Source organism: Brachionichthys hirsutus, chromosome 11, assembly GCF_040956055.1.
Source record: "Brachionichthys hirsutus isolate HB-005 chromosome 11, CSIRO-AGI_Bhir_v1, whole genome shotgun sequence".
Classification (NCBI taxonomy): Eukaryota; Metazoa; Chordata; class Actinopteri; order Lophiiformes; family Brachionichthyidae; genus Brachionichthys; species Brachionichthys hirsutus.
Window position 1 is genome coordinate 3,956,928 of NC_090907.1, and position 27,450 is coordinate 3,984,377.

Sequence of the window (27,450 nt, forward strand, 5' to 3'; positions counted from 1 at the left end):
ACTAATGTTCATATAAGAACTACTTCTCGGTATACAATGACATTGTATACTCACAAGAGCTACTTTTAACATTTGCAAAGTGTCTTATAAAGTAGTGGCCCTGAAGTCGTATGCTAGTCACTGTTTATTTTCACCCGTGTACCCAGACAGTCAGGTTTGCTTCGCTCTGTGTTGATACTACATTAAAAGGCTCTTCACAGTGAATTCAGTGACTACACCCTTGATGGGGGGGGGGGGGGATATGATACCCAGCTTTCTCAGCGATTGCTGGGGTCACAGAAGTGCATGGCGACGCTTATGCAACACTTTAAGGAGCAAGCTTCACCAGCGCTGGTTCCGGTGGCTTGGGCTCCACAGTGCTGCGTGTAAGACCAGCTCAAATGACTGGGCTGTATGTGATTGGGGGCTGGGCTGGGGTGGGGTGGGATGTCACCGCCTTGAGTTAGCTCACACAGCTCTGCTGCAACCCCCCCCCCCCCCCCCCCAACACTCCTCTTTGCCAAAACTGTAGTGCGGCAGACTTTTAGCAGCATTTGTACTAGTTTGATGTATTATCCATGCTCACCTGTGTGGTGTTGATGGTTTGTGTCACTGGAATAGTAGATATTCAAGGAGGCAACACTCGAGTGTAGGTTGTTAGTCTGAGGCCCTCTTTTAGCACGGAGATTGTTTACTCAGCATTCAACCTCCCAGCCAGCTCAGCTCGGTCTGGTAATATTCCCGTTTGCGGACGACCCTTTGAACTGCAGCCCGACGCCTCTCAACAGTATCTCCTGAGCTCAAATTTCAACCAGAGCCAATTCAGACATACTGTATATGTAGGTTGAAGATGGGTCTCCCGTCTGTGTCGGCCATTTTGCATAGACGGATGTCATCCAGCTGTATGGAAAACTCGGCGCCGTCTTCGCTTCTCTTGATTTCGTGTTGAAAGGTGGTGAATACAATCGTTTTTGTAGCCTGATTTCCTCTTCGTTGAAAAAACGTCCTGATTCATCATGACAACAGGGTCTTTATAAAAGTCATCGAACCAGGGGTGGACAAGATATATTTGATCTTGTTCATTAAGAAGTATCTGAAAGCAGAAAGACAGTTTCAGTGCCACTTGAATTTAAATGGCAGGTGGCAGTCATCTCTTCTTGTCTCCATGCAGGCAATCTGATATTGTGAAACGGCCTCATTTGACAAAGACGCCGCTTTTCTCCCCACACATCTCATTTAAGCGTTCTGTGGCTTTTGTACCTGCTTTGTGTAAATAAAAGCTTAGTGACTGTACAATAGAGCGAGTACATTTCTAGCGGTGTGGGACCATGCAAGCAGCCATTTAACACGTCTTTGTTGTGAGTGACACACAGAAAATGTGTGAGGGACGCCCGACCGCCGCCCCAGCCGTGTCCTGCTTCTGCCCCGACTGAAATCAACTTTGTCCTGCTCTCATCCCATGAACCGCAGTCATGGGATTGTGTGTCTGCTGTTCGTTTCACACCTTAATTAATAAAAAATAAACTGTTGCACACAACAGTGTACTCAAAAGCACTCCTAATACACGCAGGTCATTTGTTTTGACCCCCTCGTGCTCATGATAAAGATTACGGCTTAATTATTTACAAAAATGTAATCATACTCATGTCCTGGAACACAGTTTACAAACCTAATGCTAATGGAAGGTTCAGCAGTGGTGTGCAAATAGATTAGGGATGAAGCTATTGGTTATTCAAGTAATCGATTAATCTATTAATGCATTTGATTAATTGGATTAAATACATTAAAGTGTTTCAGAATATTTTTAAAAGGTATAAAACAAGCAAACAAATATTAATGCTTGCAATAACATTTATTTTGAACTGCACACATTAACATTAAGATTGCAGTTTAATTTCACACGAGCATTCAATGCAAATAAATAAAATGAGTGAAGACGTACACTTTATAAAAAATAGATAGATACATAGATAAAATCTAACTGAATGCTTGAAAAGAGTGACTTTATTTCTATGAAGCTAGCATAGACATTGCGTTAGCTGATGATATTGATTTGACCTTGTTTCTGGTTGTTTGGATAATAACTGGAAGCTTCTTGTTTAAATGCAACATCGACGTAGTCCTGTTGTGGTACGGCAGCTCAACGCGGCGAACAAACTCCACACAGATACGATTCCAACTCGGCACCTTCTCGCTGTGAGGCGGCAGCGCTACCCACTACGCCACCGTGCTGCCCCGACTCTAAATTGGGTATCACAATCTGTAGGTTGCTGACCAACCTTTTTTATTACGATATATTCTCTATTCTTAGAAATAATTTGCTGTTGTGTGCGTGAAATGAAAGCAGCTGATGGAAACTGACAGCGCAGCTGTCTGTGGATGTGGACGGTGTTGTAAAGGTGAAGGGACTCAGAGAGAACGTTGACTCATTCACTACACAAAGGATGGACAAATGCCGCGTAGCACATAGTTTAAGAGGCTGGGAAACAGGGTAAACAGTGCATTGGAAGTTCCTTTCACTATATTCTAATAAACTGAAAATCCTGTTGGTCGTCGCCAGTGTTTTTTTTGGGGGGGGGGGGGATACCGCACCCTTCCACACGGTTTCATTGAATAGTAGTTTCTCTGCCGTCCTATCAACAAACCAAGCAACTTCAACACTCTTTGTTGAAGTTAGTTCTTGGTCAATTCATCGATAATAAAAAATAATTCTTGAATGAACATCTTGAATGAACAATACTTTGTGGCTAATTTACATTCCAAACATTTTGAATTATATTTGATGTCACCATTTTCATATTTTTGGCATGAACAGCTCATATCCAAAAATCCGTTTTCAGTGCTTCCCAACATCAGAACTGCCTTTATCCTCCTTAATTTGCTTTAAAAGAATTTAAGATGTGCTTTTAACCAGGTTCGTCTTTTTGTCTGTCTTTTAGGAAAAAACGATATTTTGTGTAACAACACTTTGGACCTGAAAGATTCAACATTGTAAGTATGCCAGTGAGATGTCGCTGAGAAGATGGGTTCAGTCGGGTGGTGGCGGCGACGCGTAAATCCTCTGATGATATCTCAGTGGTTGCTGTAACGATGTGCTCGTCGGCATTGAGAATGCCACTTTTCAAAAACGAATTATTGTCGTTCACCCAAATATAAAAAAATCAGTCTTTCAGTCGGGGCTCGGCTCCAGGCAGGTGGAAAGTCAGCCTCTCCGGCAAATGTTGTTTGAGAAGATAAGATATTCCCTTTATTAGTGCCTGAAGTCCCGTGTCCTCGCGTACTGTGGGCGGTTGTTGGAGTGGTAGCCCACTATCCGGCATGCTTGTTCCTGGTGGTTGGCCTGATAGCGTTGAACGTACTAGTCATATCAAGGAAAAGGACCAGAACGGCGCTCCCAGGCAACTCCGGGTGGGACGGAGATCGATGGAGGAGGAAGATGAGGGTGTCATCCACTCCGGTGACGGGTTGGTACGCGAACTGCACCAGATCCATGGACCATCCATTGACCTTCAGAGCCTCGTCGGAGCACCTCCTCACTCTGTGGGACACAACTGGTTGCCTGTTAACAAGGGGCTTGTATAAAGGCAAGAGATGAACCAGGTCGTGGTCAGCTCTTCCCAGAGGGGGGGGGGGGTGATTATTTATATGTGTCCTTGGTTTTGGCATAGAATTAGAATAATTGTCTGGTAGCTTTTCTGAGCAATGCCGTATCTAACTCTACCACTCTCTTTTGTCAGTTGCACACAGGTCCACATCTGCCTCCCCATGCAGAACTCAATGAAATGAATAAAGCACCACAGCCTATAGCAGGATCCCCCTCCAACCCCCACCCTGCCCCTTCCCCAGGTCTTTCGCAGGTAAGGAATCCTGCTGCTTTTACTTTTCTGTAGCGGCTCTGGAGTAATGGCTTGCTCCATCTCACTTTGGGTGTCATGACTGTTGTTATGCAAATCAGGAAGAGATCCCTCTCTTTCTGGTGGACAGGTTTCAACGGGGGGGGGGGGTTAAGGTTGATACATCCAGTTGCAGCCGTGGGATTACATTGGCTGCTGCCAGTAGCCCCGTTTGCACACTGGTACTGGTACGCCTTTGCTCCTCCCCCTAGTTTGGTGCATGACAGCAGAGGTCAGCTGTCATGCACCAGGAAAGGCAAATAGCTTTTGCTGTGTTTTAATCACACTCCCTTTGCTATTTAAATCGACACACCGTTGCACCGCTGTTTAACGCTTCGCTTAGTGTAAACAAACAAAATGCGTTGGAGATAAGGTTCTGCACTGCAGCGCTGTTATTCAATCCGTTTCAAAAAGAAAGAAGAAACTTTCGTCTTAATTGTTGCCAGACCCACAGAAATGTGTGTTCCTGACAATATAGTGATGTAAAAGGTTTTTTATTTTATTTTTTTTAGAGCTGTGTGGGTGTCCCAAAGAACACGCTTCTGATTCATTCCGTAAACTAATGCAACTCAATGCTGGAAAATGTTTAAACCATGTTCCCACGAATAACTTGGGTCGTTGTAGTTTTTGTGCTTGTGACGACTGCCTCTGACTCCTTATTATCCTCTTGCAGTCCTCATTCCCCCCTGGGCAGCCCTCTGTCGTGTTTGCAACCCCACCACCTCCACAAATGAATCCAACACCGCAGCCCCGGCAGGTGAGCCAGCCCGCCGCTCACTCGTATCGCAGCGCACGTCCCGCGATGGACTTTGCTCCATTGCAGGAGTAAATTATTCCCCCCACAGCAATCTGATCGTTAAAAAAAAAAAACTGGTTGTATTCAACACTCTTTTGTTATTTGAGCATCAAACCAATCAGGATAAATACGTTGGACCGGGATAGAGTGTGTCGGGCTCTCTGCTTTCCAAATCGATTTGTGAATGTCTCCGAATATGTGTGTCTCTGTTGCTCACGAGTTCTGTCAGCTTCAAGCCTTTCACACTTCTACCTCACAAATATCACATCTTGGTGTGCGACATGATGTATTTATTTATTTTCTGCTGGCTTGAGGAAATACAAACTGCTTTTGTTCAAATTTAATGACTCTAGTTTCTTAGTTCTTATTGTTTTATATGCAATTTTATTTGTATTTTTTCTCCATTCGTCCTTTAAGTGGCGTTGCAGATGTGGAGAATTGTTAGGAGCCTCTCTCCGTTGCAAGCGCATGGACGTCTTGCTTTTGTCTTTAACCTCTGTCCTCCTGTCTGCATTTCTTCCCCTAGTTTGCCCCAGGGCCCCGGCCTATACACCAACAGGTACTAACAGCACAACCGACTAAGTCACTGTCAAAGCTAATGCTAGGCCTGCTGGAAGTGAAAGGGTTGGGTAGAAAATGAATGTTCTGGTTATGAAGCATGCAGAGATAAAAAATAAAACCAGTGCGTACACACAACCAGCTCACCATGGTCACGTATACGATGTGTTTCCTAGAGGAGATTGCGTTTTGAGAAAAGATGAAGAGACGATGATCTGGATTTAACTGTGACCGATCTGTAGTTTGAGTTTTATTCTTTGTCGTATTCGAGACATGTTAATTTGTTTCATGAATTAGATCAGTATAAAATCTGATGGTTATCAAACCATGATTGTTTTCTTACTCCCTGATAAATCAGTGAGAATCTGCCTGTCAGGCAGTGAAGTGGTGCCTGCTGTCATACATGCTGTAGAAAAGAGAGACCCCCCCCCCAGCCTCCTTTGATTACCCAAACAAGCAACAAGGAATTGTGCTGGAGGACAGATACTTGAAAGAAATGGTTTGTTAAATTAATGGCTGCAATCCATGACAAAGAGCCATAGTTAGTCAAAGAACATTTTCAGGAATTGTGGTTTAAATGATTCTGAAGCAGGAGAAGGCGACCATTTCCTGAGCCTGCAGCCACATCCACATCGTCTCCACCTCTCGGTAAAGCGGGCTTTTTCAGGACATTGAGGATCCAGTACTTCCTCCACCAAATTCGCCAACATGCTACAGTTATTAGCATATTTTAGCTATCTTTCTGTTATTGCACCTGAAAAGGAGTCAAGAAAGTCACTCCGCTGTGACAATCTGATCACTGTCGGTAAAAATAAGTTCCTGTCCTTCTCTCTGTCCCCATTAATGTTCAAAGGAAAGTAGTTATCTTTATTTCCAGAGGGAGATGACATTTCTTTTTTCGATCCTGTTCCTTTTTTTTTCCTAATTTCAAAGAGGGAGAGGCACAGATTTCATCCATTTTCAAACGAGACTTGCTCCTTGGGAGTGTCGGGGTTGGATAGGATTAGAAATGATTCAATAAGAGGGACGGTGATGGGTCAGACGTTTTGGAGATAAGGTCAGAGAGGACAGACTTTGATGGGTTGGACATGTCCAGAGGAGAGATAAGGGACTGTATCGGTAGAAGGATGCTGAGGATGGAGCTGCCAGGGAACAGGGCTAGAGGTCGACCCAGGAGAAGATTCATGGACGTAGTGAGGGAGGACATGAGAGTGGCTGCTGTTGGGGAGGACGATGCAGAGGACATTGGTTTTGCTGTGGCGACCCCTCGTGGGACAAGCCGAAAGAAGAAGACTTTTCACTCATGATGTCGCTGGTTCTCATGATTTTATGGGTCGTTGTAAATAATAACAACAACGGTGGTATTTCTTAACACGGTTACGACGTCCCCTCCTCATTTTGTTGCGATACTTTTTAAGAGCAACTGAATGGGGTTGATTTGAATTCGTTGTTCTGCCTATTGTCTGCATGCTGCTTGGTAATTCACTGCTTGGCTTTGCACTAACCAATTATGGTGCTCTCTTTTCCCTCTTCCCACCCCCTCCTTGCTTCAATTTGATGCGTCTCTGTGTCATCTGTGTGTGTGTGTGTGTGTGTGTGTGCACTGCTGAAGGGAGGCTTCAGGTCACTACAGGTAACTCAATTTCCTCTTACATGTTGTTCCAGCCTCTTTATGCGTCACCCCTCCGAAGCGTGCATTTGCATATGTCTCGTATTTGGCAGCGTTGTGTTCCGCTGGCTCGGTGTCATTTTGTTGCCGAAGGCGCCGAGCCCCCAGGCCAGCAGCAGAATGTCAATGAGAAGGGTCTGAATGAAGCGGCACTAGCTGCTTTATCTCCCCTGGCAGGCAGGGCCAATATGTTTCCAGTTGGAGTCCAGTTATAGATTCGTGGACGAGCCATGAGCCGAGTTTTTAGGCCGGACCAGTTAGTTCCACTTGTATCACTAGATCACGTGGGAGCATGGAGGATGCTTTCTGTGTCAGACGTTTCAGAAAGGTAACTAATAATTCTGTTATTTGTCTGTATCTCTTTTCCCTCTCTCCCTTTTCTTGTCTTTCTCCCTCCGTGTTTCGTATTTCCTTGTCCTCTCAAATCCCCGTTCATCCTCACCTTTCACCACCGTCCTACTTCTCTTTCCCCCCCCTCCTCCTTTTCCTAAATCCCCTCCCGTGTTTTGCTCCTCTTCCTCCTCTCCAGACGTATTACACCAACAGGACCAACCTGCCTCAAAGCAGTGGGCCCCGGGGTGTCCCTCCCAGCAGCGGCCCTCGACCTGTGACGCCCGCCCATGTTTACCAGGCAGGCCCTGGCTCCCAAATGATGATGATCCCCGGCCAACAGTTGCCCTTTCCCAGCTCGCCACAGGGACAGGCCTACTTTATACCAGGACAGGTAGGAGGCGTGAGTGAAGCTGCGTCCAGATTGGTCTCCTGTATTCGTCTTCATATTTAATATTGTTGTTTGTCTCTCCTCTCCTGATTCCCTCTTCTTTTGTTTCCTCAGTACCGGTCAGCAACCTATGTGGCCACACCCCAGCAATACCCGGTCCCAGCAGGCACCCCGGGGTTCTACCCAGGCACCAGCCCCGCTGAATATGGTACTTATGGTAAGAGGCTCTACTTGGGGCCTCACCTGAGACACTGTCACACAGAGAGACATTCATGAGAGTTTTTAGCTGGAATGTGGACTTCATCCCTATTTGCACTTTTACCAAAGCTTTATTTGGGAGCCTACTTTGTATTGCCCGTAACAAAGAAAATTAGGGGGGGGGGGGGGATTATTCTGTCTACCAGACATCCTTCCTTCACGTTTTATTTCTAGAGCATAATTCAAAAACTCTTTTTTTCCCCCTCCACAATAAAAGTCCTGTGCTGATGTCTTTTCCTATGTAGGATTATGTTTGGTTTATGTTTTTTCTGTTTCTCAAAAACTGTTGTGAAAGTATCTTTTCCCTCCACTTAATGTACAAATCTCGCGTGTACCAGAGAGGGTATCTTTTGATTCTTTGGGAATATTAAGTATTTTATTTGTTGGTTTCTTTCTTTTTATATTTAACTTAAATTCAACAAGAATCACAGTTAACGGCTAACTTTAGAAACTTCTTCCGGTGCTTCGTCAGTGAAATTGAGATTCCGAGTATTTCATGCTTGTTTTGAATTCTTCGTATTTATAGCATTCAGAATTGTGCAACTAATTTAGTTTCTGAGAATGTTTCTTATTCAATATGGAATTTTGAAGAAGTAAAATAGCAGGGGTTAATTGCACTAGAAATGACCCGTTTAGCCGTTGTAAATGATCAATCTCTGTCACACACACACACAAAGCTTTTCTGTGACTTTCTGGTGCTATCTTTGCAGAGGGGCCGCAGACATGACTCGACTCTACTCTTATCCAGTACAGAACATATGGCTTTAATGAGCTGCAGCGCTAAGTTGTCACTGAGGGGTGTTGTTGCATTCTTGGAAAAATGTCAAGTTGCAGACTATCTGAGTCACGGAGATTTGATTTAAATGGCTGGTATTGCAGCATAAATACCTTCGCTGAGCTTTACAGGTGAATACGTTTCCCTTTACAGCGTAAGAGTGTCTATTATGCACTCAGGTAATGGCACTATTTGTTTCTTTTGTGATGATTCATTCCAAAGATACTGTGTTTTGCATATTCCTTTACACGTAGCACTAAGTGCAACAGCACTGCAGATGTTTGCTGTCTTTCCTTCATGTTGGCACACCCTCTAGTGGCACCTAAATGTCAGTACGCCTCATGAAAACAAACTGGCTGACCTCAACACGAGCAGGCATCAGAACTATGCGGTGTCTTTGTTTAAAGTGTAGCTCATCAGCGATGGAAGGCACTGGCCCGGATACAGGACTGTAACACTCCGGCTCTTCCTATTAGGCTGCCAGCGCCGTGCCGTGGGCGCAGCGGCGTATCTGCGTAAAGATGATGGGGAAATCTGTTTGCTGCCGTATTCAAATCTCTATTATTGGCTTATTTGCCCCCAGCAATGATCCTTTGGTTATTAATCAGATGTTGTAGTATCTCTGTCAGAGAAAAATAGATGAAGAAAGTGTGCTCAAAAATGTGATGCATTAAAAGGCCAAGAAGGATTCAGCCTGGATCGGTCTCTAAAGATTTATCAATGAATGTCTGCCTTGACGGAAATGAAAAGGGATCCCCTTGAAATGTTGGAAGTAATTTGACATAATCTGATGGTGTCTATAGCTCCCTCGGTGAGGGTTCATTTTCATTTTTGAACCCATATGCGTTTTTTTGGTTTGTGTTTATTAGTGGAACTCTGCCAGACTGCGTTCCGTCTTCCACCAGTTCCATCTGTTGTCTGGATCAGTTCCTCTCTTGAGGGCAGGCTTCTCTGTGGAGGCTCTAGAACGGTTTATCCCGTGTATTTTTACGACCACATCGCATTTGTGCTGGAGTTTGTGTGTCACAGTTCTCACTCTAGCAGTCACATGGCAGGTCATGCATAATGAGGTTGGCACATGACTCCAAATATGCGGTCATATGACAGAGACAAAATTATTGCCATGGGTTTCACCAAGCGCTAGTCGCTATTTATCATGTCATCATCTAATAAAAGAAAATTATGTCAAAAAATGCATCAATCTAGATTCCAGATTGATGCATTTTTTGACATTATTTTTTAAACACATGTAAAGTTCTCTAATGATATCATGCCGCTCCCCCCTGATCATTGAGGTGGTGCAGTCCTTCTGACCACTGAGTCCTTTTCTAGCTGTCTGATAGAGACACACACTCGTATACGCTGCTGACATAGTGGGGGGGGCTATTTTTAATCCTGCCGCCCCCGCCCAAGCTGGCTGATTTGCTTAAATCTTCCCGTACACACGGCCCAGGTTGGGGCATTTTCGTCAGCACGGATCAGATTACTCATCCGGGACTGTGAGATGGGGGAGTCTTCAGGCAAGCCAGAGCCGCTCTGAATGGCACCACTAAAAAGCTCGCCAGTACTCGCCAGAGAGGGAAAAGGGGGAGGGTGGGAAGTGGAAAAAAGTGAAAGGCAGGGAGGAATCAGGAAGGTCAGAGGGAGGAGCAAAAGCGGGAGACGCGTTGGAAGAGGTGGGCTGAGCGTGAAAATAATTCATTCTGAAAGGGTACCTGTAGAGAGGACAGGAAAAAGTTAGAGAGGGGCTTTGAACAAAAGCCCCCTCTCCTTTTTCTGTCCAAAGGCAGTTTTGTACTCAGGATGGGGAACCGTGGGTCTCAAGAGCAGCAAGACTCTGAGGGTAGGTGGTCTCTAGATGAATGTCTCTTGAGCTCTGAAACCTTTTCTTTATGTCAGAGCACTGTCCAAGAAAAGTTTCATTCTGCCTTTCTGGTTTTGAACATTCTTGTGTTCTCCCTCTCTCTGTCCTTCCTGTCGCCCCCCCCCCCCCCTCCCTTTTTTTCCTTCTCGTGCACTCGCTTCTCCCAGCCAGTGTGGGGTTTTGACTATATTTAGGCTGTGCTGCTCCTGGTCAACAATGCAGACTCAGTAATGGGAGTTAGACTGAAATGCCTGCAGAAGGGGAGAGAGACGGATCAGGAGCTCCCTACGTCAGAACCCTCTTCTATCGGAGGACCGTTTTTTTTAACCAATTCTTATTCTTTGAAAGTTGTCTACACCGAGTACTGACCAATAGCAGAGGCCAGGTAGAAAGCAAGGTAATATCACCTCATGTCTTGTTGACATTAGTTAGCAGGTAAAAAAAGTGATATCGATACAGGGTTGGCAGAAGAACAGACTGCTCTGTCATGGACTGAATGCCTACCTGTGAGACTTGCCTCCGTTAGCCTGGGCCCAGATATGTTATATAATGAAAGGAGATGGTTCAGATTCAGAACGGTGGGTTCAGATTTGTAGTTGCGGGCCGCTTCTATTTTAACATATGTTTCAAGGTTTAGAGCTGGCAATGAGAAAAGGGCCTGAAGGGGATAAAGAATTTGGAGTCCGTGGCATTTTTTTCTGAAGATGACAAATTGCATTCATGTGATGCTTTTACTCCAAATGCCAGGAAAGGGGAGCGCTAAAACGACGTCTTACTGACATTTTTTTTCGCTAAACATTCGGTCATTCATCACGACTTCATCCTTTATCGACTGTCCTTGTCCAGTTTTGATTGTTTGGCCATTAATGCTGGACTTAGACGTATTTCAAAATTCTTATTTTCCAAGTTCTCTCATGAGAGTCGATTCATGTTTGCAGTACATTTTTTGTTTGTTTCTGGAACACTTAATGGATGCCTGAAGTATAACATCCTGACATGGCGGTGAGAAGAGCTATTACCTCACTGTAATGACATTATAACTGCTGTACACGTAAAACTGCAGCTGTTGCACTGCACGAACTGAAACCCTCGCATCTTTCTGATTCACCGTAGCCCAACGGGACGTGAGGAGATTGTAAAGCTGTTTTGTCAACGCCAGCTATTGTACATACCGTACCGTTAGCCGGATGTGCGTGTGCACTTATATGTAACAGATGGGTTTTTTATGGCTATAGGAGCAAGTCTGTGTGTGTTGATTTATATTGTGTTTGTCTCTGATCCACAGCAGGGGCCTACTACCCAGCCCAGCCTCAGTTCACACCTCCGGTGCAGGCGGCACCCGTCATCATGAACCCCGCCCCTCAACAGCAGCAACCGCCACCTCAGCCTCCCCAACACATCCCGACCAAACGGGAACGCAAACCGGTAAAGTCCGCGCTCAACTGCACGACACCTTCCACTGCGAAGTGGCTTACTGAGGGTGAACAAGAGGCTCCGGGTTTCCTCATCAGCTTCTTATCACTTCTGGTTCCTCCACTAACAGCATGGCTAATGGCAGAACGAACCTGCGCTAAACCTAGAAAGGGCATTTTGCAATGTTCACCAGGATGGAAATATTGATAGGAAAGTTACAGACTTAAAAGCAGTTTATCTCAAATGGAAAATGCTCTTATCTGTCCTTTTTTTATTTGGTTATTAGCGTCGGTAAAGTACTAAAGCTGGCGTTGTGCTTACGGCAGTTTCATCAGAATGCACCACAACTAGGTTTTGTACTTGTGAGAGAACTCCAGCCTCAAACAGCTACTGTGTGATAAACCCAAGCCTGTTCTGATCACTTTACGTCTGCAGATACATCTGGTTGATATTAGAGTCAAAGCCTTTGTATTTAGTTTAAGAGTTTTCACTGTGTGTACCTTTTTGGATCAATGGTGCCTTTACAGATGTCTGACGTTACCCTTGCTGCAGGCACTGACTCATCCCCACGCATCACAGATAGCGACTTTTGAACTTTGTGCTGCCGACAGTCTAAAGGTCTTTTCCTCTTTGGCCTGGAGGACGCAGTGGCCATGACTTCCGTTTGAAATGTAGACCAAAGGGACACTTCAGCACTTTTTGTCAGTCCATTTCGGATGAGCTCAGGCCTTGTTGGCATCTGGATTATCTTTTTTTTATTTTTTATTCCATGGTAGTGTCTAAACTTGGATTCGCAGACAATCAGCGGTGTTTCCCAGCAGTCGTGTAGATTATTGGATGTGTGGCTTGTTCCCCAACCGGTTGAGAAATATCTTCGATCATGTCGGCTTGTGTTGAAATGCCAACCTGAGGAATGGGAATTTGAGCAAGGAGAGATTGCTATGAGTTGCTGTAGTTCTTTAGTGACGTTACAGATTGTCGATGATGAAATCGGTGCTGCCACCTATCATCAGTCTGTCTGCAGGTGGAATAGTCCAGACCGGTTTTTATCGCGCATTCCTGAACTTTGTTTTTGTTTCCCAACTTGTTGTAGATATTTCACTATCTAATTCAGAATATGCTTCTATTTACAGAAGTAACTCATTAGGTAGAATTTATTTGTGCTGTTTTCAGTAGATTATAGGATAGGTAATATTTATATTAAAAAAAATCTGCCAATCAAATGGCATTCTGTTTTTATTTCTGGTCTAGACATCATCCCAACATTTTTACCTGCACCTGTGACGGCCCCAAATTCTTGTCTCTGATATTCCATTGAATCTACAGCTGCTGCTGCTGCTAGCATCACATTCCTTTCTCAGCAATGATGTTTTCTCTCATGATGGATTCATACTCATGTTGGTATGAAATGTCTGTGATCATTGGACATCTCCAGCCTCTGAGAGCGGCGCAAACTTTCCATTCGGAATCCCGTTCTAGTCAGAAATGTCACCACATTTTCACAAAAGCTAAACGGATGTTCAAGTAAGTGGAATTTATTTACGTCTTTAAGAGAGAGAGCAGTGTAGGTTTTTTTCTGTTACACTTATTTTGTAAGGAGAGGCATGAGAATGGTTTGTGATGTTTTCGGTCTGTGTTTCAAGCGATGGTTAACCGAAGAGGCAAGAAGGTCATCTTTTATGGTCTTGAAAGGAATTTACTTCAAAAGTAAATTTACAGTGGACGAGTTCCTTTCACTCGTGTGTCCCAGGCTGCAGATTTTTTGCAGGTTTGAGTAATTTTGCATCTTTTATCAACAGAAGAAGTCTTCTAAATTGGATCCGTGCAGTTAAAGATTAGTATTAGGAAAAACAGGATGCTGCAAAGCATTTAACATTTTGCACTGAATCGATAGCGTAAACTAAATTCATTTCATTCCTCAGCAGGAAGGGGAGTGTTGACCTTCTGATCTTGATGTGATTTTCATTATAGAAGAGTCTTGTATTTTAGTCATCGTAGAAAAAGAAACAAGGAATGTGCTGAATATTCCTTGGATTGGCTCATCACTATGAAGAAGTCATGCTGTCCAACAGGTCAATGGGTTGACCTGTTTAGTTTTGAGAGAGTGCAGCTAGTCAACAGTGTTGCAATCCATCTGTAGATGATTCTGGAGTCTGGATATAGAGTTCAGCCCGAAACAGATAGCGGTAAACTTGGTGTTCTGTAAGACCATGCTGCTGTGTGGCATATTGCTCAGTTCTGCGGCGTATCTCATGTTCCATTTGCACTATAAGATGGCCCTCATCTGGTATGTGGTAGCTTGCTCTGAACTGGAACCCCAGTTTGTACCTCTCGTGTTTTCACCTTCAAGGTTTCTGTGACGCTGTTGACTCTGGTGAAAGGTTTTAGACATTTCCAGCTACGCTTGTAGCCGGTTAGAAGTCATATTCTCTTCCTTTAAACTGATCTCAGAAGGTTTTTCATTTAACATGTGAATAAGACGTAATATATTATGATTAGCTTTTATTGTCATCATGTTTTCACACTGCAAACACGCAACGAGATTCCGTTTACAGCCTAGTACAAGGGCCCCTTGAAACAACCACACACATCATGCATATATGCATAGGGGCCCCAGAGCATGCAGAGAGGGCATAGGGTGAAGGCGCCGCCATTATCGGTGCAATTGGGGGGCGATGCCTTGCTCAAGGGCACCTCGGCAGTGCTCTACAGGTAAAACTGGCCCCCCTCCAGCCACCAGCACACATTCCTCATTTCGTCTGGGCTGGGACTTGAACCGGTGAACTTAAGGTGCTTAAGGTGACAAGTTTGAGTTGTACCTTTGAGGATCCAGGAAGCATGTTTTGTGGCCACAGTGAACTTTTAATCAATTAAACTCTTTCAATGCCATCGATGTCTATCTAAACCCAAATATTCACCGCCAACCCCGACATTGAATTCTGCCTCTCTTCAACGGCAACGAAAAATGATAGGAACACACTTTTTATTTTCCCTTATGAAAGAAGATTCATTTTACGGTAATCTTTAATTTGGTGGGTTTGGTGTTTGCAAAGTCATAGTACAAAATATTCTTTGGGGCTTGGAAAAATATGGCGAAAGCTGGGGCACTCGGCATATAGCTGAGCTGAAAATGGCTGGCACTGAAAGAGTTCAGAAATACCAAATGGAGAGAACGCCACTTTTTACGGATCTAATTTCTCGTGATTGCTTTTTATTTCAAATACGTTTGGAGTGGAATGCAAGAGGCTCACATTGTTCAATATTTCCAAAGTGCCGTTGACTCCCAGCTGCACCGATGCAGTGTATTGATGCAACCAAAATGGCCCCACCCCAGACTGAACATTGTGCATTTCTGAGCCTGTTTCATTCATAATTCAATTGCCACTATTTACACAATTTCACCCCTGGTTACATAAAAGTTGCAGCCTTTCAGATGCCCCCCCCCCCTGCCTCTCTTGCGCCCCACGTCGCTGTGTGTCAGAGACTATCTAGAAGGGAGGGGGCTGAAGGACATGTCGGCGCATAATTTAGATCCACGTGGCCACCGGACGCCTCCCCCCTTTGAGCCGGAAGGGCTCACCAACCAGTCTTCCTCTGCTGCTGTGGCACCCCCCCCCCCTTTTCCTCCTCCTGTCCTGGTTTCTTCGGAAGGGATGAGACAGGAGAAACTTCGGAATGACTTGCGTGTGCAGGATCGCCGAGCAGACGGAGTGAAGAAAAGTTGCTTCTGTCAGTTCCGACTGATTTTGATAAGAGTGTCTTTTTTCTCTCTCTCTCTCTCTCCTGCAAATCCTCCCCCCACCCCTGCCCCTCTGGGCGCTTTAACTGTGGGCGGGCTCCTACATTCCAGTACCATAGCTTTACAAGGCCAGTCCCTTTATCCTATTTTGTGGGAGAGTGAGAGTCAAGTTGCATTGCTAGCTTACTCCCAGCGAGAGTCCCGGCCTCTCCCGTCCTGCGGGCCTGGAGCTCCCGATCGCCCGCCCAGTTATGTGCAAGTTGAGCTGAGATAGATCTACTTTGGCCACGTCCGCCCACTCTCCTGCTTTGTGGGGTTTAAAGTCCAACCCCACCCCGCCCCCCCGAGTCTGCGGGAGCGGCTACTCCAGCCCCAGGATGAGAGAGGCCTGCTAAGGTCAGTAATCCATCAGAGGAATTAGCTGACAGACTCGAGCCAGGTAAAACACAGCTACGAGCAAATATTGCTCTTTGTTAGAAAAGATTTTTAACATTTTCCTAATGGCTAAAGCAGATCGCTGCGAGTGTCTGTGGCTTACATTAGTTTTCATGTCGGCACTGACTTTCCTAGTTATGTGGAGTGTGAGTGAGAATCAAAGCGTGCGTCTGTAATGTATGGGCTCCCTCGTGAGAGAGATCAGTGTGACTCGGGTCTCCTCGGCTCTGAGTGTTGTGTTTTTTGGTGCATGTATGAAAACCTTTTTTTTTACCTTGTCTGCTTTCACGAATCACTTTTTCACAATTTAAGCCTGCGGTGGAATGCGTTTAAAAAATGTGCCCGGAGTTGGCCAACGAGATTCTCGCTCTGTCGAACAGCACTTCTGAAAATCCAACGAGCCGAATCGCGTTTGATCGCGCCACGCAGGAATTTGCGTGGCAGTTAGTTTTTAGGATTCACGTGCATCCGGCGGTCACGGTGCGAGAAACGCAGCTTTCAGTGAATCCAGAGGCAGCTAAAGCGAGCGACAGACGCCGACATGGCCGATCGGTGTAGGCGTTGTACTCTCCTCACCCTGAAATATTTTAACCCCTTGCTCTCTCTTTGCTGAGCCGGTTCTGCATCACATCCACATTTAGGTCTTTTGTCCTTCCTGTCTCCGTTTGCGTTCTCACCCTTAATGTGGATCTTTTCCTACTTCTCCACAGATCAGAATAAGAGACCCCAACCAAGGCGGTCGAGACATTACCGAGGAGATAATGTCAGGGGGGCGCAGTGGATCTACCCCGACCCCGCCACAGGTGAGCCACAATCAGGACCAAACAGCAGAGAGGCTAGCACACTGTTAATGTTTCATTTGAATTCATAAGCACCGTTTTAATACATGCAATTGTAAAATTACAGTTAGGAGAATTATATAATATGCAAAATGGATGATCTGCAGCAGATGGCTCTCTCTGGGGTTGATATGTAGATTTTCAGCAAGAATGTATTTGTATACTGTCCATATGTTGTTAATTTACACACAAAGCTCTGAATCACCAGCTCTAATTAATGTGTGAATATGACATCACCAATGCTGTAAATGCAGATGTTTTTATTATACCAAGAAGTGGTATAATCCCGATCCTTCAAGCAATAAGCAATGGAATATTTAGGAAATATTTGTAATGGAAAAGATGATTTTTCACACTGATATCTAGAGGGACAGTCTTTTCTTTCAAACAAAATTAAAGGAAGAAACAAACTCCCTTCATTACAGAAGAAGAGGATTTAGTTTCTTAATTTTTACAGACAAATAAAACAAGTGTTTATTCCTCACTAGAAATGTCGTACCTTATGTTTTGGTGTGTGTGTGTCCCAACAGGCGGCCATATCTGGAACGGAAAGTATCAGTGTGGCCCAGGCCAATGGTGAGAGCCCCCCAGCTGCTACAGCAGTAGTGGTGAGAGCAGGTGAGCCATTCATGCAAAAAACAAAAGTACAATCTACCAGTTATCTGTTATAACCGGCTTTTGTATTTGTCTGGTTTTCTGCCGTTTCACATTTTTATTGGTCCGCGGTGACTTTTAGAGAACGAAGGCGTGTCCCGCCGGAGCAAGCGTGTGTGTGAGAGATAAACCCAAAGCAGTTACTTATGTTGTCATTTTTGCTGCTTTGGGTTATTTTGCTGCATTTATACGAGACTGAACGGTTGTTTTGCCTGATCATTTAGTTTTAAGAGTGTCCTCATAAGATTCATTTGCTGTCAGACTCAGAGAATACTTGCCTCCATCTTTGTTTCCAGTGCATTGCTTTTTTTATGATATAGATCAGGTTTAAAAAGATCTGTTCTTAATTTCCTTACAAAGGCATCTAAAAATGTTTTGTTGCTGCTTAACATTGCGCTTGTGCTAAATACGCCCGTTTGGAGCGTCAGCACCCTTTACATATTTGCTGAATGTGTAACAGTCCTTTCATCTGACCCTCCAGATGAAAGGGGAAAATGTACACCCCCTCCTCTGGCAAAAACCCCTGAAGTCTCTCAGGGCGACCCGACGCCCTCTGAGGTGGCCTCGCCTGACACGGACACTAATCCCCCGTCTCCCGCTCTGTCAGAGGGAGACGACGCCCCTCTCGACGCTATTCCCACACTTGCACCCAGCCCTCCTGTTGCGGATGTGATGGATTCTCCCCCGCCTCCCAGGGAACCGACCCCAACCCCACAATCAGCACCCGAGGTGCCTGCATACCCCGCACCCCTGCCGGACCCTGTGCCCACCTCCTCACAAGATCCGGCAGACGAAGCCACAGAGGAGACGGACGAGGTGGTCGAAGCGGAGGAGGCTGAAACAATGGAGGCAAATGTCACCTTGGACACCTCAACGGCACCCCCCTTCACTGTCAACGGTGTCGCGGAGGCGGAGACAGAAAGGCCGTTGGCGGGCAACATGGCCGACGGCCTTTCTGTCTCCGCCTCCGTCAGCAGTCAGCTCGAAGCCCCCTTGGAGTCTCCCATCGCGCAGCCGGAAGAGCTCTGCCTCCCGAACGGCCTGCCTTTGCCGGCCCCTGAAGACCACGACATGGCCGCTGGCAGCGCCGCGGAGCGAGACGACAGCCCCATCGCTGAGCCGGATGTCAGCCAGCATGTCGCACAGACCTCGACGGTCATCGCTCAGGCATCGCCGGCGCCCATTGTCCAAGCCGCCCCTGCGCCTGTCGAACAGCCGCCACCTGTTGAACAGTCCGCTCCTGATGTACAGGAAGCGTCTGCCGATCCAGTCATCCAGGCGGCACCGGAACCTGAGGTCCAGGACGCCGTTCCTCCGGCTGTCGTGGATGTAGAGGAAGATATCCCAGCGCCGCAGTCCGCCGCCATGGAAGAGAAGCCATCGCCTGCCGAGACGGATTCGATAGCTGACAGTGCCTCAGAAACGGTGCCCTCTCCTCCCCCTCCCACAGCAGAGGAGAGAGAGGGTACTCCTCCCCCCCAGACGGTTACCCCCACTCTCGTAGAAACTACTATGCAAGGTCAGTTCAGCACGACATGCTAAATTCTTTATCATCGCTGTCATCCATCCATCGCTTGCCGGATTTTCACAATTGTGGCCGATTTTTGCTCGTCTCCCTGTAGCTGCTGTGTCAATGCCAAAGAAGAAGAGGAAGATGAAGGATCTGAACAAAAAGGAGGCAGTGGGAGACCTCCTGGATGCCTTTAAAGAGGTGTGTGTGAAGTCATAGATGTAGTTAAGACGCATTTATACCGTATTGGCCCGAATATAACACAATGTTTTTTGCGTTGAAATTAGGCTGAAAAAGTCGGGTCGTGTTATATTAGGGGTCTAGACATTATACCCATTCTGAATGCTAGATGGCGCCAGATATTGTTACAACTAATGGTGAACTGAACTCCCCAGGCCAAAGCGAACGCCTATCATTATTTTATTGCGATGTTTTTCCTTATTCATATGTGGTGAGATGTGTCTGTGTGGATGTGTGTGTGTGGGTGCGCGCGTCCAGCTGGGGCGTGTCCCGCCGGAGCGAGCGTGTGTGTGAGAGATAAAGAGAGAGAGCGCGCAGAGCAGCAACAGAGAGAACTCTGAGACAGAGATATGCGAGCGATAGGAGGAAAGGGAGTTTTGTTTAACAGTGCAGGTAAAATAAAGCAGCTTCAGTGATTCAGCACGTCTGGCCAGCGTCCATCTTGTGTTGCTGCGCTTCAGCCTTCGTCCCCAGCGTGAAGTCTGGAAGTTAACCCCGGAGGCGCTGGAGAACAACTATCTCCCCAGTTAGACTTCACTTTGATGGTTAATGCAGTTATTGCAATTTTGTTGTTTTATCAGTAGATTGGTTTATTTACATTTTTAAAACCAGTAGCCATTCATTTACAAATGTGATTGCACTTTAGTTCACATATTTAAATGTTCAGATATTAAGATGTGAGACAGTTTTTGCATGATTTGATTGAGGCAAAATAACATGCTTTTTCTCTGGAATATATTGTTATAATCATTTGTTTCAGATGTACTGTAATTATTTTCTGTATAAGTATTTTCTCAAACTTGAGTCTTGAAAAAGAGGGGGTCGTATTATATCCGGGGTCGTGTTATATTCGGGCCAATACGGTACTGCCTTTTAGTGGCCCTTAAGATACTAGAGTAAAGGCAGACATTTCAGATCAGTCTTAAATGAATCTTAGTCGGACTATTGTCACAAATATTTATTTGTAGATCCAAGTTTTGATTTTTTATTTCCCCCAATCACTTTCCCATCTTTAATCCAGGAAGAGGTTGTGGCCCCGCCTGAGCCTGAGCAAGAGCAAGTGCCTGTCCAAGCACCAGAAACCCAGCCTCCTGCTGCTTCTGCTCCTACCCCAGAGGAAACAGACCTGACCTGGGAGGACAAGGAGGACAAGGAGGACAAGGAGGACAAGGAGGACAAGATGGACGCTGAAAACATTCAGCCGGATTCTCCGAATGGAACCGATAAGAAATACCAGTACAAAGAAGGTGGGTTTAGGGTTTGGGTTCTCATTCGTACAGTTCAATGCAGCAGCAGTCTTATCTGACTTGCACTCGTATGCTAGCAAGGTTTCAGCCTTACCACGTTTATATTTGCTTTGCTGACAGTTTTAGGCGTGGCACTTTTCTGGATTCATTGGAAAATGAAACTTATGGGCCGCAGCACACGATGTTTGAACAACAAGCCACTGGAGACTCGAGGCTCTTTGCCTTTTTGCAGCTACTTTCTAAAAGTGTTGAGCGACACGGCAGAACGAATCCTTTGAGTTTAATTAAAATCAGACTGTTAAGATGCCGCTCCCCCCCCCCCCCAGCACAGAACACACGCTGTACCTGTTCATTCATTCATTTGCACCTCACATGTTACCAGGCAAAGCGTTGTTATGACTCAAAGCTGTAAGGATTCTTCATTCCTCAGTTTCAAGGTTCCTTTAAAGCTTGATAACACCAGATGATTATGTCTGTGTAGGTTCTCAGTGATCCATGTCATGGTAAATCACAAAGAGCTAGAGTAAAGAATCAGCTGGACTAGTTCAAGTTGGATTGAAGGCGTTTCACTTCTGATCCGAGAGGTTTCTAAAGTTCTAAATGACTGGTAGAGAGCCCGGATACTTAAACTCCTGCTGGAGCCACATGTGTGGCTGGGGGGGTTGTGGATTTTGGGGACAGAGGTCGATACTGAATTGTATGTTGCTGATATGTAACAAAAGGATAATCAGCCACACCTGGGTGCAGCTCAGCCTAACAGCTCACCTGAGGGTGGGGGGGGGGGGGTATTGTTACATGTTGATGATTTATGTACTAAAGACTCGACGGAAACAAGCCCGCAAGGGCTTTTTTGAAATGCTCCTCTTAGACAGGATGTTTGACGTTATTTGTACTGTAATACATGCTACTGTGTGACTGTACTTGTACTCTAACATTCTATCTAATAAATATATTCATTCATCATATCAACTAAGTGCAAATGTAGGTAGCAGGACAGACGACGGATACCGGTGTGGTCAAGACGGTGGACATTGAATCACAGCTTTAGTCCCGGGTCCAGAATTGTTGCTGACGGAGATATTATTTACGTTCCATGACTGTGCGGCCGGGCTTGGCCAGGAAGCGCAGTCTTCGCAGCTGGATACTGACTTGACTTTCAAATGTTGCAAATGTTATGTCACGGTTTCTCTTTCAGAACAATGGATGCCGATTAATCCGGAGGAGAAGAAGAAGTACGACAGAGAGTTTCTGCTTGGCTTCCAGTTCATTTCAGCCAGCATGAACAAGCCTGAGGGTCTCCCAGCTATCAGTGATGTCGTTCTGGACAAGGTGCTGCTTCTCTCTTTGTTTGCAGTTTGCTGAGATCGCTTTTAAAATACACAACCCTTCCTTTCGAGTCGATGCATGTCTTTGGTTTTATTTTAGTGCTTGCAGCAGGTAGAATACAAATTCATAAACTTTACTTCTTAAATATTGTCTGAATAAAGTTTCTTTCAATGGGTGTTTAGGCTAATAAAACTCCTCTTCGTCAACTGGACCCCATTCGTCTACCGGGAATGAACTGCGGACCTGACTTCACACCCTCCTACGCTAACCTTGGTCGGCCTGGCATGGGGGGTGGAGGCAGAGGACCTGTAAGCCTAACCTTTCTCCATATGGTCAGCTTGTTTGTGCTCCAAAAGTAAAAAGAGATATTTGACTTCCTCTTGTCTCTGCTTTCAGCCTCCCGGCATGGGCATGGGCATGGGCATGGGCATGGGCATGGGCATGGGCATGGGCATGGGCATGGGGATCGGCGGTTCACGGCGCTCTCAGCAGAGCCAGAGGAAAGAGCCAAGAAAAATCATCACCGGCATGTCGTTTAATGAAGACGTGCAGCTGAACAAGGCAGAAAAGGCTTGGAAGCCATCAGCGAAGAAGAGTACACGCGCCCGCGGGCCAGAGGACGCCGAGGAGACCGGTCAAGATCACACTAGTACCCAGGATCTCTTTAAACGGGTTCGCAGCATCCTCAACAAACTCACCCCTCAAAAGTTTCAACAGCTAATGAAACAGGTGATGGAGCTGACCATCGACACAGAGGAGAGGCTGAAAGGAGTGATAGATCTCACCTTCGAAAAGGCCATCTCTGAGCCCAACTTCTCGGTGGCCTACGCCAACATGTGCCGCTGCCTTTTGGGGGTACGTAACGCCACGCATAGTATGGACGTCTGGTTTGAATAAGAACGATGCCACCGGAGGTCTAGTGTGATTGAGTTTGCCGTCATCGTTCTGTGATTCTTGACGGGGTTGAATGATTGCTTTGAAAAACTAAGCACTACATTCCGGAACTCTACCCACTCTTGAATAGTCATTTTCTCATCTCTTCTCAGCTTAAAATCCAAACCACAGGAATCTCTTTCCGCAAGTTGCTGCTAAATAGATGCCAGAAGGAGTTCGAAAAGGATAAAGATGACGACGAGATCTTTGAGAAGAAGCAGAAGGAGCTGGATGCTGCCTCAGAGGTATGATGATGCGTCCTCAATATCGTTACTGTCCTCCTCAGCTATTACTTTTTACTCGACATGTTGTTTCTCCATCAGGAGGAGGAGAAGCAGAGACTCGTCGAGGCGCTGCAGCAGGCTAAAGACATGGCCAGGAGGCGCTCGCTGGGCAACATCAAATTCATCGGTGAGCTGTTCAAGCTCAAAATGCTCACGGAGGTCATCATGCACGACTGCATTGTAAAGCTGCTCAAAAACCACGACGAAGAGTCCCTGGAGTGCCTCTGCAGACTGTTGTCCACCATCGGCAAGGACCTGGACTTTGAGAGGGCCAAGGTACATCAGATGCGTGTGTATGGTCAGACCGTGTATCATTCTGAAGCGTAGATATATTAATACGGAGCGAGACGGAGAAACGGGGTCAAATAAAAGTGGTCTGCATCCTCAGCCTCGGATGGACCAGTACTTCACTCAAATGGAAAAGATAATCAAGGAGAAGAAGACGACCTCCAGGATCCGCTTTATGCTCCAGGATGTGATCGAGCTTCGATGGGTAAAGCACAAACACACACTTTACAGTACACGTGCACTGTGGGGAAACCTCAAAGGAGTGTTGGAAAGAAGGCGCTGAGCTCGCGTGAAATATGAACTCAAAACCATATGACCGAAACAAAGTTGCAATCCTTTGTTGATGATTAAAAAACATTCCTGTGTATAGATTGGCCAGTTTTCTCTATAAGCTAAAGTTCTATACCTTTAAAGCCGTATTTTCTCTTGTCGCCTGCCGTGTTGCGGTTGCATAGTCTGCTGACCACGCGTGGTGCTAAACGCTAAAGGTTTACCAGCTAACCCACACAGAAAAAGAAAAACCATCATAATCAGCAGAGATTGGCTCGGATTGAGGCCGAGGGCACGGCTTCCAGTGTTCACACGGGAACGAGTCCGAAGCCCAGACTCCCACTCTGCCGTGTCTTCAGCGCGTTAATGAAGTTGTTAATTAGCTCCTACTTTGTCTTAAACTGTTGTGTTTTTTTTTCTTTTAGAAGTTTGATAAGCTCGCGTCTCATTTCATTGCTACGCAGCCAGTTGAGTCCGGAGTTGCTCCTTCCTATGAGAGAATGTTTCCATCCCGGAGTTGGGCTCACAGTCCCGCCCACAGCGCTGCAAAACCTGCTGGTCCCCGGTGTTTGTTCAAGACTGAGTCAGCACATTGACCCAGTATAACTTTCTTTCATTTTCATTTTTTATTTTTTCCTGGCTTAAGAGGAGAGTCACTGGGATGTTCACGCCTTGATGCCTTTCGGTCCTAAACACCCCAAATCTCCTGGATTTGTTTTCATTGTAGCGCACGGCCAGGATGAGATGTGCTTTGGTACAGCAGACCGGCTGCACAGCTGAGAGGAGGTCCTGCTTTTGGACATGCTGTGACGCTGTCCCAGTTGCAGGGACACTTAATTGAACTCAGCTGTTGTTACTGTTGTGAGGTTTATTAGTCGTCGTCCCCCCCTTTGTGACCAGTTCAAAAGTCTCCTCTGCAACCTGTCTGCAGAGTCGGTGCGACAAGTCAACCAAACGTTATGTTTTACAGATGTTATACAAGTATGAGATTGTAGAGGCCTCTCGCTCTGCTCTGTGTTCACCATCTCTCCCTGCCCATCCTAGAACAACTGGGTTCCCCGGCGAGACGACCAGGGCCCCAAGACCATCGACCAAATCCACAAAGACGCTGAGCTCGAGGAGCACAGGGAGCACATGAAGGTGCAAGCGCTCAGCTACAAGAAGGAATCAGGCGGTGGTCCTGGTGGCAGGATGGGTGGGGGAGGTCGCGGGGGCCCTCATAACACCGGAAGGGCTGCTCCTCAGGACGAGGGCTGGAATACGGTGCCCATCTCCAAGAACCGACCCATCGACCCATCTCGCCTCAGCAAGATTTCTAAGGTAGGAGGAAAAGGTCCACGTTTGACCCGGTGCTGATGAGTTTAATGGTTTTCCTGCTCAGCCAGTTAGCGGAAATAGTTTTTAACCAGCAGTTGCTTCTTTCAGACTCCTGCACTTGACCTCAACATTCAATTGCTTGCCCCGGGGGGTAAAGGCACCTGGGGAAGCTGGGGTAAGGGCAGCAGTGGTGGCACCAGCGCGAAACCTACAGATTCTGGTAGGTTTCCAGACTGATGTGTTTATAAATCAGATCATCTCAAAGCTACAATTAACCAGTTTGACGTGCCCCCCCCCCCCACCTCACAGGCTCTGAGGCAGGCAGCCGTCCCGCCACCAGCACTCTGAACCGGTTCTCAGCCTTACAGCAGTCTTCATCCTCCTCAGGCTCGTCTCTGGACTCTGATCGACGCGTTCCTCAGAGGTAACAAACCGAACAGTGACTTTCTAACACAAACATTAGTGACGCCCTGAAAACGAGCTGTTCCTGTTACTGACGCGTTTTCCTCACCATAGGCACAGCTCAAGTCGCGAGCGTGGCGAGAACTACGACCGCTCTAATCGCGGCGGCGGGGGCGAACGATTCGACAGAAGAGACGAGCGCGGGGACCCCCGCGATCGAAATCGGCTGCAGATCACCAAGCGCAGCTTCAGCAGGGAAAAACACGACGGGAGCAGAGAAAGGGAGCATCGCGGCTCGGCCGACGCCGTCCGCAGGGTTGCGAGCATGACGGACGATCGAGACCGAGGAAGCAGAGAGAGAGCTCGCAGCAAAGAGAACGGTGGGCGGCGTGATATGAAGGCGACGGGCACTGCGTTGGTTTTGGTTTTGGTTGAAGCTAGCGTTAGCATGAATTCAAATGCTATCTTTTCTGTTTTGTGTGAACAGCCAAGCGGGAGACGGCTGCCACGCCCCCACCTGTCCAGGTCCCCAGCAAGCCTTCCTTGACCGAGGAAGAGCTGGTGAAGAAGTCCACCGCCATCATTGAGGAGTACCTCCATATCAACGACATGAAGGTACACGCCGATGGGAAAGTTCAATTCCCTCGCAGAGGAGCACAGATTAAGATCCGTTTCCTACGGCAGCTACTCGATGAAATTCCCACAGGGGGGGGGGGGGGGGTTGAACGGCGCCTTTGTTGAAGCACTGTGAAACGTTCCATTCGCAGCGATCGTCATGCTAAATCTAAAGGGCACGCCGCAAGTTTGCGCCTCTGGAGAGGCTGCAGAAATTTTCCTGACCATTTTCCTGACCTTGCAAAATGTCGTTGAACTATATTCTCCCAAAGAATGAAAATACTACATACGGCTGCCTTCGTTGTTTTACTGCGAATAGTCTCTGCGTGTATATTCAAGACCGATTTGTCTTCGGGGACGTGTGTATTTTTGCAGCTGCCTTTTTCTAACACTTCTAACCAGCTGCACGTCCTCTGTTCTCCGCAGGAGGCTCTGCAGTGCGTGCAGGAGATGAACAGCGCCGACATGCTCTTTGTGTTTGTGCGAACCGGGCTGGAGTCGACGCTGGAGCGCAGCGCCATCGCCAGGGAGCACATGGGCCTGCTGCTGCACCAGCTCGTAAAGACGGGCATGCTCCCAACACTGCAGTACTATCAAGGGTCAGTGCGCAAGACGGTTGTTTTAGGCTCAGCTAAAAGGACGCTACCTTGAGCTGCTTTCCCACCTTTTAATCCACGTCTGAAATGTCTGCATCCTGGTTCGTTTGTTTTTCTTCTCTTAGGCTTCAGGAAGTCCTGGAGGTGGCCGAAGACATGGCGATAGATGTCCCCCACATCTGGCAGTACCTGGGAGAACTGATCACACCCATGCTCCATGAGGAAGGCATCCCTATGGGACAACTGTTCACGTCAGTCTCAGGCGCCACTTCACATTATTAGTGAATGCTTGTCGAAGGAGAAGATTTACTTTTGAGTTGGTTTCTGTTTTTCTGCCTGACCCCACGTTTGGCCTTTTGTCCCTGCAGGGAGATTTCGAAGCCTTTGGTCCCTCTGGGCATAGCTGGAGTCCTCCTGGTCAGCATCCTCAACGTGCTCTGCAAAGGAATGGTGAGAAACTGTCGGCAACATTTTCATACAAACTTCAAAAACGTTCCCCCCACAAGATTTATATAAACAAGAAAACAACCGTTTGAAGAGTATTTACAACACGCTGGACTCTAAGTGAATTTGTGAATGTTGACCCAGTAGCCTCGTCCATTGGTTCACGCTCACAGGCTGTGTCTTCCTCATCAGAGCCATAAAAAGGCAGGGACAATGTGGAGGGATGCTGGCCTCCGGTGGAAAGACTTCCTCCCTGTGGACAAAGATGTCAACAAATTTGTGACGGAACAGGTGAGGGGTCTCGCTCCAGCTTCGGCTTCAACTGTGTGTTTTTTATTTCTTCCTTATTTAACGGCTTGGTAGCATTAACAGCATGTTGATTAGC

At 46.6% G+C, this 27,450-nt stretch overlaps 1 protein-coding gene across 1 annotated transcript in view; it reads left to right on the forward strand.

The window, feature by feature from the left end:
• The window catches only part of LOC137901576 (eukaryotic translation initiation factor 4 gamma 1), a 32,632-nt gene that overhangs the window by 2,663 nt on the left and 2,519 nt on the right, over positions 1-27,450 (forward strand). Inside the window, exons 2-29 of the mRNA XM_068745616.1 lie at positions 2,919-2,970; positions 3,717-3,836; positions 4,546-4,629; positions 5,195-5,227; positions 6,839-6,859; positions 7,425-7,619; positions 7,731-7,833; positions 11,799-11,938; positions 16,811-16,903; positions 17,470-17,557; positions 18,075-19,112; positions 19,216-19,304; positions 20,365-20,590; positions 21,786-21,919; positions 22,099-22,224; positions 22,313-22,771; positions 22,963-23,094; positions 23,173-23,409; positions 23,522-23,626; positions 24,736-25,011; positions 25,117-25,228; positions 25,318-25,432; positions 25,525-25,790; positions 25,898-26,025; positions 26,452-26,624; positions 26,747-26,872; positions 26,990-27,071; positions 27,258-27,356. Coding sequence (XP_068601717.1) covers positions 3,762-3,836; positions 4,546-4,629; positions 5,195-5,227; positions 6,839-6,859; positions 7,425-7,619; positions 7,731-7,833; positions 11,799-11,938; positions 16,811-16,903; positions 17,470-17,557; positions 18,075-19,112; positions 19,216-19,304; positions 20,365-20,590; positions 21,786-21,919; positions 22,099-22,224; positions 22,313-22,771; positions 22,963-23,094; positions 23,173-23,409; positions 23,522-23,626; positions 24,736-25,011; positions 25,117-25,228; positions 25,318-25,432; positions 25,525-25,790; positions 25,898-26,025; positions 26,452-26,624; positions 26,747-26,872; positions 26,990-27,071; positions 27,258-27,356 — 4,755 coding nt within the window. The 5' untranslated portion in view covers positions 2,919-2,970; positions 3,717-3,761. The remainder of the gene's footprint in view (positions 1-2,918; positions 2,971-3,716; positions 3,837-4,545; positions 4,630-5,194; positions 5,228-6,838; positions 6,860-7,424; positions 7,620-7,730; positions 7,834-11,798; positions 11,939-16,810; positions 16,904-17,469; positions 17,558-18,074; positions 19,113-19,215; positions 19,305-20,364; positions 20,591-21,785; positions 21,920-22,098; positions 22,225-22,312; positions 22,772-22,962; positions 23,095-23,172; positions 23,410-23,521; positions 23,627-24,735; positions 25,012-25,116; positions 25,229-25,317; positions 25,433-25,524; positions 25,791-25,897; positions 26,026-26,451; positions 26,625-26,746; positions 26,873-26,989; positions 27,072-27,257; positions 27,357-27,450) is intronic.